The 11,333-nt window shown below is 53.2% G+C and overlaps 1 protein-coding gene across 1 annotated transcript in view; it reads left to right on the forward strand.

Moving 5' to 3' along the window:
- Positions 1-10,723, forward strand: part of LOC307088705 (disco-interacting protein 2 homolog C-like) — a gene marked incomplete at its 5' end in the record, with an annotated part of 46,993 nt that extends 36,270 nt beyond the window's left edge. The window contains 11 exons of the mRNA XM_079754657.1: positions 343-454; positions 846-955; positions 1,571-1,701; positions 2,360-2,528; positions 5,048-5,218; positions 6,457-6,518; positions 6,690-6,747; positions 7,918-7,992; positions 8,530-8,704; positions 9,662-9,785; positions 10,224-10,723. Coding sequence (XP_079610783.1) covers positions 343-454; positions 846-955; positions 1,571-1,701; positions 2,360-2,528; positions 5,048-5,218; positions 6,457-6,518; positions 6,690-6,747; positions 7,918-7,992; positions 8,530-8,704; positions 9,662-9,785; positions 10,224-10,476 — 1,440 coding nt within the window. The 3' untranslated portion in view covers positions 10,477-10,723. The remainder of the gene's footprint in view (positions 1-342; positions 455-845; positions 956-1,570; positions 1,702-2,359; positions 2,529-5,047; positions 5,219-6,456; positions 6,519-6,689; positions 6,748-7,917; positions 7,993-8,529; positions 8,705-9,661; positions 9,786-10,223) is intronic.
- Positions 10,724-11,333: the final 610 nt, after the last annotated feature.

The following is an 11,333-nucleotide window of genomic DNA, read 5'->3' on the forward strand; positions in this document are numbered from 1 at the left end:
AATCATAATGCTAATTAGTAATAACTATAATTAGATAACATGATTATAATGTATCCTTACTTAGACGGCCGACTTTAATTACTTGGTGTCTAAATTAACAGATAGAATTATTATTTTAATTTTAAATGTTTTGGTTTAACAATGTTTATTAACCTTTTGAACCTCTCTGTCTCGCTCTCTCCCTCTCCCTTTAACTCTCTCTAACTCTAACTCTGTCTCACTTTCTCTCACTCTGTCTCTGTCTCTCTCTCTCCCTCTCTCTTTAACTCTCTCTCTCTCTGTCTCTGTCTCTGTCTCTCTCTCTCTCTCTCTCTCTCTCCCTCTCGCTCTCTCCATCACTAGGTCTCTCGCTCGGCCTGTGTGATGACCACAGCAGTGATCTGCAAGCTGCTTCGCTCCAAGGAGGCCACAGCCACCGTGGACATCAGGAACTGGCCCCCCGTCCTGGACACTGGTACACACACACACACACTCACTCACTCACTCACTCACTCACTCACTCACTCACTCACTCACTCACTCACACACACTCTCACAGACACACTCACTCACTCACTCACTCACTCACACTCTCACTCACTCACTCACTCACTCACTCACTCACTCACTCACACACACTCTCACAGACACACTCACTCACTCACTCACTCACTCACACTCTCACTCACTCACTCACTCTCTCACAGATGCACACACACTCACTCACTCACTCTCATTCTCACTTGACACACGCTCACTCACTTAACTCTTTGTCTGTGTGTGCGTTCATGTGTGTGTGTGTGTCTGCGTGTGTTTGTGTGTGTGTGTGTGTGTGTGTGTGTGTGTGTGTGTGTGTGCTCCTGCAGACGACCTGCCAAAGAAGAAGCCCCCCCTGCTGTACAAGCCCACCAACCCCGACGGCCTAGCCTACCTGGACTTCAGCGTCTCCACCACCGGCATGCTGGCCGGCGTCCAGGTGAGCTTAGCGTCCTCCCCCCCGCGACAGCCCACCTCTGACCTCTCAGGAGCCCCCGGGAGGGAGCGGCTCTGTTTGGGGTTACCGTGGCGACGCAGCATCAGGACCACCAGCGTCCTCTGGTGCTCTGACATCATGAGGAGAGTCCTCAGAGTGTAGACCAGGGTTCAGCACGGAGCTGGGCTGCGCTGCTGCACATCGCTCAGCCTCTCTGTGTCCTCCCGCCTCCCGTCTGTGTTTTCATCCGGAGCGCAGACCCTCTCCATGTTCTGACTCACCTGTTTCGTTATGGAGTTATGGAGGAAAGCGTGTCAGAGTTGGGGTTTCGATTTTCTATTTTGTGACTTAAACGGGTGTGCCATGGATCCTGCGTCATAACTCGTAACTTTATCCTGTCTCTGTCTCGGTCTCTTGTCTCTCTCTCTCGCTCTCTCTCGTTCTGTCTCTCATCCTGTGTCTCACTCTCTGTCTCTCTCTCTCTCTCGTTTATCTTTTACCCACTATATCTTGTCTCTCTCTCTCTCCCTCTCTCTCTCTCTCTCTCTCTCTCGCTCTCTCACTCTCTCGCTCTCTCTCTCTCTCTCTCTCGCTCTCTCCCCCTCCCCCCTCCCCCAGATGTCCCATAACTCAGTGGGGGCGTTCTGCCGCTCGGTGAAGCTCCAGTGTGAGCTCTACCCGTCCCGAGAGGTGGCCATCTGCCTGGACCCCTACTGCGGCCTGGGCTTCGTGCTCTGGTGCCTCTGCAGGTGGGTGTCACCCCCTAATTTGTCCCCCCACCACCCGCCAGGTGGGTGTCACCTCCTAATGTGTCCCCCTCAGCTGACCTATGAATGGTGTATTTAGCAAGGGGGCCAGATTAGTCTAATGGTTCTGGGTTCTGATGTCATGGGCACCCTTGAGCAAGCCCTTAATCTACCTCCTCTTGAACGGCTTTCACCTTTAACATTTAAACACTTAATCATAGTTACTTACATACACTTAGTCATTCATTATCTGGAATAATGAATGACTGGTGTCTAAAACATGTCATTCATTATTTAGAATAGTGTATAAAGACTGATAAAAAACGTCAATGTTGGAAAGCGACCCGAATCAACGACGTATGTGTAAACCTGTGTGTGTGTGTGTGTGTGTTGTCCTGTGTGTGTGTGTGTGTGTGTGTGTGTGTGTGTGTGTGTGTGTTGTCCTGTGTGTGTGTGTGTGTGTGTGTGTGTTGTCCTGTGTGTGTGTGTGTGTGTGTGTGTGTGTGTGTTGTCCTGTGTGTGTGTGTGTTGTCCTGTGTGTGTGTGTGTGTGTTGTCCTGTGTGTGTGTGTGTGTTGTCCTGTGTGTGTGTGTGTGTGTGTGTGTTGTCCTGTGTGTGTGTGTGTGTGTGTGTGTGTGTGTGTGTGTGTGCGCGTCTCCAGTGTGTACTCGGGCCACCAGTCCATCCTGATCCCCCCCGTGGAGCTGGAGTCCAACCCGGCCCTGTGGCTGCTGGCCGTCAGCCAGCTGAAGGTCCGGGACACCTTCTGCTCCTACAGCGTGATGGAGCTCTGCACCAAGGGGCTGGGCCTGCAGACCGACGCCCTCAAGGTGGGGGAGGGGCTGGGGGCGGGTGGTGGTGGCTGGGGCGTGGATGTGGGTGGTGGGGGTTCGATGTGGGGGGGGGGCTGGGTGTAGGAGTGGGTGATTTTAAAAAAAGAGCATTATTGTTTAGTGTGTGGAGGATGGCTGGTTTGAGCAGCCTCACCTGGCCAGAGTCTGACTGGTCGGGCTGGGCGGCTGGCTGAGGCACCACGCCACCATTCACCACACACACTCAGGGAGTGTGTGTGGTGTAAAAAGCCAGCCAGGTGGTGTTTTGCATCGCACGCCTACATCTTCTGTATCCATTAGTTATTTAAAGAGCTGAAGGAGCCGCTGTGTTCCTCCAGGCGTGAGGCTGATTAGTCCGTTACAAGCCTTTTTCAAACTGACCCGCTGGGGACATCACAGACGTGCGACGGTGACCCTGAATCAACTCTCTGGTGGACTGTGCCCGCTGTAGACTGGAGTCAGAGAGATGAGATTATTGATCCTGGAAGGGGCCGCGCTGGAGTGTGGATCAAGTGTAGGTGGTTCGTCGTAATTAGGTGATGATAATATTGTGGGAGATGTTTGAGTCTTAGTTCTGCACTGTGCTGAATAATCTCCTGGGGAACTACTATTCTATACTTTATTATTATAAAATACATACTATTATTGTTGTATTCATGACATCGACAGCGTCATAAAACTCCCAGGTTGGGTTAGTTAACCGCAGTACGGACTGAACCAAGTCGAGCACCAGTGGGGGTCATTCGCTGCTGTTCATTCGCCAAGTCCCCCGCCCCTCTGCCTGGGAGAGGACATGAGGTCTCGTGACGTATTGATCCACCTCAAGGATTTGATCTGTGGTCTCTGGGGGGCTGGGATCAACCCCCCCGCCCACCCATCCAAGCTCGGAGGACTTGAACCCCCCCCCCCCCTCTCAGTCTGACGCGGTGACGCACGGGAAGTCCGGCTTCTGCTCTCTGGGGGAAGTGAGAACAAGAAGGACGTCCCCCTCCCGCTGGGCTGCCACGAGGATCGGGGATGTGGAGGAATCTAGAGATCAGATGAGTCGCTGCCGAGAGAGACGCTGCCAAGGAATATGACTGACTCTGGCCGTCCGTCTGTCTTCTCTGATAGTCCGTCCACTGCACGACTGATGGAAGGCTATTTAAACCCTCTCTCTCTCTCATGCTCTCTCTCTCTCTCTCTCTCTCTCTCTCTCTCTCTCTCTATCTATCTATCTATCTATCTATCTATCTATCTATCTATCTATCTATCTATCTATCTATCTATCTATCTATCTATCTATCTATCTATCTATCTATCTATCTATCTATCTATCTATCTATCTATCTATCTCTCTCTCTCTCTCGCCCTTTCTCCCTCTCATGCTGTCTCTTGCTCTCTCTCTCATGCTGTCTCTCGCTCTCTCTCTCTCACCCTTTCTCTCTCTCTCACCCTTTCTCTCTCTCATGCTTTCTCTCTCCCATGCTGTCTCCCTCCCTCTCTCTCCCAAGCTCTCTCTCCCACTCTCTCACTATACCTCTTTCATTATTCCTCTCCCTCTCTCTCTTTCCTTGTCTCTTCATCTCTCCGCCTCTCTTATCTCCATTTCGCAACCTCTGTCTTTCTCCGTCCGTGCGATTCTCCCATGGCCCCAGGTGGAGTTCCATTGGTTCAGTCAGTGTGGAGAGTGCTGGCCTGTGATTGGTCAGCGCTCAAAGACGAGGAGTTTATTTTGGAGTCTTGATTGTTTCTCTGCTCGTCTCCATGGCGACCTGACGGCCAAGTCCTCTGAGTGGAAAGAGAGGGGGGAGAGGTCTTAGAGTACGTGTTGCACGGCATGACATCAGCGGGCACTTTCAACACCAGAGCCCCCATCCAGGCCAGAGTTCATACCCTGAGACGTGTGAAGGGAAACGCTGTTGAACAGTCCTCTCACATACCACTTGGAATAGAAGACATACTAAGGGAATGTTTTCATCTTACTTCATCGTACCAATGATGCTGAGATGCAGTCGTTTTATGTGTGAGCTTTTCGTGTGTGCATGTAGGAGCGTAACGTGGGAGCATTTCACATGTGTGTCTAGTGTGTGCACATGTGCATGTACGTACAGGTACATGAGTAGGCAGGTATAGGCAATTTTAAGTCTAACTTCTGTCTTTCTATTTCTCCCCTCATGTCTCTCTCTCCTCTCGCCTTGTCTCTCAATCTCTGTCTCCCGCTCTCCCTCTCTCCCTTTGTCTCTCTCTCCCCTTTCCCCTCTCTCTCTCTCTCTCTCTCTCTCTCTCTCTCTCTCTCTCTCTCTCTCTCTCTCCCTTGCCCCTCTCTCTCTCTCTCTCTCTCCCCCCCTTGCCTCTCTCTCTCTCTCTCTCTCTCTCTCCCCCCCTTGCCTCTCTCTCTCTCTCTCTCTCTCTCTCCCCCCCTTGCCTCTCTCTCTCTCTCTCTCTCTCTCTCCTCCCCTTGCCTCTCTCTCTCTCTCTCTCTCTCTCTCTCTCTCTCTCTCTCTCTCTCTCTCTCTCTCTCCCCCCCGGTCCAGGCGCGGGGTCTGGACCTGTCCCGGGTGCGGGCCTGTGTGGTGGTGGCGGAGGAGCGTCCCCGGATGTCCCTGACTCACTCCTTCTCCAAGCTCTTCAAGGACCTGGGCCTCCACCCCCGCGCCGTCAGCACCGCCTTCGGCTGCAGGGTCAACCTGGCCATCTGCCTGCAGGTGGGCACGCACGCACGCACACACATATACACACACACACACGCACGCACGCACACACACACACATATACACACACACACACACGCAGGCACATACATTCATACACACACACGCACGCACGCACACACACACATATATACACACACACATGCAGGCACACACACACACACACACACACACAGGCACACACACACGCAGGCACACACACAGGCACACACACACGCAGGCACACACGCAGGCACACACACACACACACACACACATACACATACACATACACACACAGGCACATTCATACACACGCACATACATACACACACACACACACACACACACACACATACACAAGCAGACATGCACACAAGCATAAACACACATACATACATACGCACACGCATGCACGCATACACACATGCACGCATACAGACACACATGCACGCACGCTTACACATAAATACACACACTTGCATCCGCACTTACGCACACATATATGCAGCAAAACACACACACATATGCATACACGCACACAGACACACATACACACGTACACACATAAGCACACACACATGCACTTACGCACACACGTGCACGCATACAAACACGGGCACACACGCACGCATACACATACACATGCATGCACACACACGCGTACACATATGCAGCAACACACGCACACATATGCATACACACAACCCATGCATGCACATGCGCGCACATGTGCACGGATACACATGCTCCCACGTACACACACACGCACAGACACACACAGGCACACACATTCACCACGCGCACACAGCCCTGCACAGCCACCGGTGTGCGACCCAGCCGCGCCGTTCTCCCGGAGCTCGGCTCCGCGTCACTCCTCTCTGCAGAGGAGCACACTCCTCCCCGATTGGTCGACCGGGGAGCAGCCTAGTTTGGGTTTTCTGCTGTCGACAGCGGGACACGACACTAAAACTGCGCCCGGCGCGTCTCCCCGAGTCACGACTCGCGTCTCCCCGAGCCGGCTGCACGCCCCGCCGGGGATTCAAACCGAAAAAGAGGCTTAAAGGAGGATTAAACGGCCGGGTTGGAATCCGAAACCCCGAGCCTTCGGGCTGGGAGCCCGACCACGGGAGACGATTTCACGGCGGCCAGTCAAAGCGTCCTCTGTGTACTCGTGAGGGTCCTTCAGCCAATCAGAAGGTCCTTGTGTTGTAACCGAGGTCATGTGACTCACGTCCCTCTCTGTCTCTCAGGGTACGTCGGGACCCGACCCCACCACGGTGTACGTGGACATGAGGGCTCTGCGCCACGATAGGTTGGTTCGCCTGTCAATCATCCCGCACTGCCTTCAAGTTTTCACGTTTTTTTTGTCGTTCATGCTTCACTTTGAAAAGTATATAACTCTTGGAACTAATCGCGTGCGTGTGTGTGCGTGTGCGCGTGTGTGTGTGTGTGTGTGTGTGTGTGTGTGTGTGTGTGATCTCAGAGTTCGGTTGGTGGAGAGAGGTTCTCCCCACAGCCTGCCCTTGATGGAGTCAGGCAAGGTGAGTGAAACGTGCCAATACAGCTTCATCCAACCGTTTTCATGTTTGAAACCCATTTCATCTGTATTTATTCTTTCAACTATATTTTAACCAGATCAGTCAGGGAGGTTTAACTCTGTCAGCTGGCCTTCAAGGAGCTGAGAAACAGGGTCATTCATAGAACATAGATTAATGTCTTTAAGTGGTTCAAGCATGAAAGTTGGCCCTAAAGCGATGCCAGGCACACAATGATGGATGTCTCCTAGTTCCTTATGTTACACTTTACTGTTTGGCTAGTTTTGTGGAGGTATTTTTAACTTTCCAGACAGGACAGGTGTGATCGTAGCATCACAGTGGAATGGTTTGACGCACTCTCTCTCTCTCTCTCTCTCTCTCTCTCTCTCTCTCTCTCTCTCTGTCTCTGTCTCTCTCTCTTTCTCTCTCTCTCTCTCTCTCGCTCTGTTTCTCTCTGTTTCACCCCCTCTACCTCTCCATACCTCTCTCTCTCTACATCATACCTCTCTCTCTCTCTCTCTCTCTCTCTCTCTCTCTCTCTCTCTCTCTCTCTCTCTCTCTCTCTCTCTTTCTCTCTTTCTCTCTCTCTTTCTCTCGCCAGCCAGTGAGTCCGGTCCGCACCTATTTTTTGTTTGCTAAAAAATATGAGTCATGGGCGAGTCAAGAGAGAGCGGAAGAGAGAGTTAGAGAGAGAGAGAGTGAAAAGGCGCGAGAGAGAGAGAGAGAGGCAGAGAGAGAGAGAGAGTGCTAGACAGAGAGAGGGGGAGAGAGAGAGAGGGGGGGGAGAGGGAGAGAGAGTGTTAGACAGAGAGAGGGAGAGAGAGAGAGTGTTAGACAGAGAGAGAGAGAGGGGGAGAGAGAGAGAGTGTTAGACAGAGAGAGAGAGAGAGAGAGAGAGAGAGAGAGAGGGGGGAGAGAGAGAGAGAGAGAGTGTTGGACAGAGAGAGAGAGAGAGGGGGAGAGAGAGGGAGTGTTAGACAGAGAGAGAGAGAGAGAGTGTTGGACAGAGAGAGAGAGAGGTAGTGTTAGACAGAGAGAGAGAGAGAGAGGGGGAGAGAGAGAGAGAGTGTTGGACAGAGAGAGGGGAAGAGTGGCCTGCGGGAAGGAGGAGGAGGAAAGAGGAGGCGGTAACCATGGTGACGGGTCTTTTATAGCTTCTTGTTTCTTCCTCCGTAGATCTTACCCGGCGTGCGCATCATCATCGCCAACCCGGAGACCAAAGGCCCCCTGGGGGACTCTCACCTGGGGGAGGTGAGGGGGAGACAGAGGGGGGGGGGTGTCTCGCTGTCTCCATCACGTCTCCTGGAGGAGTTAAATGTAGTTCTGTTTGTAATCGTCCTCCTTTCTCCTCCCCCCCCCCCGCGGTGACGTCTTCATCCTCCTCGTCTTAACTCTCAAACACTTCCTCCTATATCTCCACCTCCTTCTTGTTCTGATTCATCCCCCCCCTCTCTCTCTCTCTCTCTCTCTCTCTCTCTCTCTCTCTCTCTCTCTCTCTCTCTCTCTCTCTCTCTCTCTCTCTCTCCTGCTCCATTTGTCCTCTCTCCCTCTCCATCCCCTCCTCTTTTCCATCTCCTCCATCTCCCTACCTACACCCTTTATTCCTCCATCTTCACCTCTTTCTCCTCTCCCCATCTCAACTTCCTATTTCTCCTCCTGCTCCTCATTATTCTCCTCTTCCTCCTCATTCTCCTTTTCATCTCCCTCCTCCTCCCTCCTCCTTCCTCCTTCTCCTCCCTCCTCCTCCTCCTCCTCCTCCTCCCCCCTCTCCTCCTCCTCCTCCTCCAGATCTGGGTGCACAGTGCTCATAACGGCAGTGGTTACTACAGCGGGTACGGGGAGGAGGTCCTGCAGTCGGATCACTTCAGCTCCCGGCTCAGCTTCGGCGACACCCAGACCGTCTGGGCTCGCACCGGCTACCTGGGCTTCCTGCGCCGCACTGAGCTAACCGACGCTAGTGGAGGTACGCTAACGCACGCGCTGCGGCGCTACGGCGCTTCAATCCGCCCTCTCGCACCCGGAGCGAAGACACGCGCACAGTCGGCCGATCACACTCATCCTAACGTCTTAGCGGGGGCGACAGTGGCTGAGCAGGTTGACTTGTAACCCGAAGGTTACTAGTCTGATCGCCGGCTCCTCGTGGCAGGACGATCGAGGTGTCCTTGAGCAAGACACCTCACCCTGACTGCCGATGAGCTGGCTGCTGTCGTCTTGCGTGGTTGACTCCGCCGTCTGTTGATGTGTGTAGGAATGCTTGTAAGTCGCTTGGGAAAGAAGCGTCTGCTGAATGCTCTGGATTTAAATGTGAATCTTAAGCACACTCTCCCGAGAGCAGCCAAGCTGGGCATTGTGCCGCAGTGTAGCAGGACACCTCAATAGCAACACTTTGAAACCGCGAAATGCCATATCATGAAAGAGTATCGAGCATACATTCTAAAATACGAAAGCATTCTAAATGCGCGTCACCCCACACATCGTCTCTAGTGGTCGCAGTGCCCCCTAGTGGCGGGTCTGGGAACAGCAGCAGAAGACATAATGAGGTTATGAGGACTTTGTAATGAATGTCTTTTTAACGTACGGTGATACGTGCTCCGGTTCTTCATCAGCCCACCCAGTCTGAGGATTCAGGTTGTGTAGTCTTATAGTGTCTGTTCTAACTTCTCTTTCTTGTCTCTATTGATGTGTGTGTGTGTGTGCATCTGTGTGTGTGCATGTGTGTGCCTCTGTGTTTTTGTGTTCCTGCATGTGTGTGTGTGTGTTTGTGTGTGTGTGCATCTGTTTTTGTGGTCTGTATGTCTCCACAATGTGCGTGCCTGTGTGTGTGTGTGTCTATATGTGTATGTCCATCTGTGTGTGTGTGTGCCCTCTGCGCGTGTGCCTGTATGTATGTGTGTGTGTGTGTGTGTGTGTGTGTGTGCAGAGCGTCACGATGCGCTCTACGTGGTGGGGGCTCTGGAAGAGGCCATGGAGCTGCGGGGGATGCGGTACCACCCCATCGACATCGAGACCTCCGTCATACGGACGCACAAGAGCATCGTGGAGTGGTGGGTCCCAAACCAGAGCCAGCTGGTTTCTCATCGCCGGACTCGTGTTGGCGCTGCGGTTTGCGGGGCGGTCAGAACGGCGCTCTGCCGCCATCTAGTGGCGACGTTCAGTACAGCTTGTTGTGGTTTACGGTTCAATGCAGTCCGATGTGGCGAGGGTATGGAAATGTGTCACTTTAGTGAGGTGTGTCTGTGTAGATAACCCGTGTGAACACCCTATTGTACAGGTTTGAATTGTTTTCAAATGTTAAATCATTGATTTCGTCCCTGAATTTATCCTGTGATATGTTGATGACTTAACTTTATTGATTGGGATTCTAAGTTTGTACTTTCTTTGTCTTTCCAATGCTGTGTGTTTGTGTGTGTCTCATGTGCGTGTGTGTGTGTGTGTGTGTGTGTGTGTGTGTGTGTGTGTGTGTGCGTGCCTCTCGTGCGCAGCGCGGTGTTCCCGTGGACCAACCTGCTGGTGGTGGTGGTGGAGCTGGAGGGTTCGGAGCAGGAGGCCCTGGACCTGGTTCCCATGGTGACCAAGGCGGTGCTGGAGGAGCACTACCTCATCGTGGGCGTCGTCGTGGTGACCGACATCGGCGTCATCCCCATCAATTCGCGCGGCGAGAAGCAGCGCATGCACCTGAGGGACGGCTTCCTGCAGGACCAGCTGGACCCCATCTACGTCGCCTACAACATGTAGCCCGCCAGCGCGCGACATTAGCCCGCCAGCGCGCGACATTAGCCCGCCAGCGCGCGACATTAGCCCGCCAGCGCGCAACATTGGCCCGCCAGCGCGTGACATTAGCCCGCAAACCTGCAATGTTAGCACGCCAGCGCGCAACATTAGCCCGCTAACCTGCAATGTTAGCCCGCCAGCGTGCAACATTAGCCCGCTAGCCCGCAACATTAGCCCACTAGTGCGCAGCGTTAGCCCACTAGTGCGCAACATTAGCCTGCTAGTGCAAACATTACCCCGCTAGCCTGCAACATTCGCCTGCTAGCGCGCAATGTTAGCCCGCTAGCACGACGAGTAGCCCGCTAGCTCGCGACGGGTAGCCCGATAGCACGCGACGTGTAGCCCGCTAGCGCGCAACATCAGCCCGCTAGCGCGCAACATTAGCCTGCTAACGCACAGCATGTAGCCCGCTAGCGCGCAACATTAGCATGCTAGCGTGCAACATTAGCCCGCTAGCGCGACGTGTAGCCCGCTAGCGCGCAACGTTAGCCTGCTAGCGCGCAACATGTAGCCCGTTAGCGCACGTGTGTGTGCTTTGCGCACGTGTGTTTTCGTGCGCATGCGCTGGCGACCGTGCGTGTCTATGTACGTGCGCGTGCGTGCTTCCGTTGGGTTTGATTTTGCGCGCGGCCGTGTGTGTGTGCTTGCGTGTGTACGTGTGTGAGCTAGCGAGCATGCGCGTGAATGCCTAAACATTGCGTGTAAATCGCCGTTGTTGTTGCTCTTCTTCTTTGGTTATTTTGGGGGTTTTTCGCGACCAAAATCGAGATGTACTGTATTTCCTTCTTTTTTTTTCGGGAATCTGCATTAGGGAACTGTCC

This window comes from Pollachius pollachius (assembly GCF_949987615.1).
Source record: "Pollachius pollachius genome assembly, chromosome: 17".
Taxonomy (NCBI): domain Eukaryota; kingdom Metazoa; phylum Chordata; class Actinopteri; order Gadiformes; family Gadidae; genus Pollachius; species Pollachius pollachius.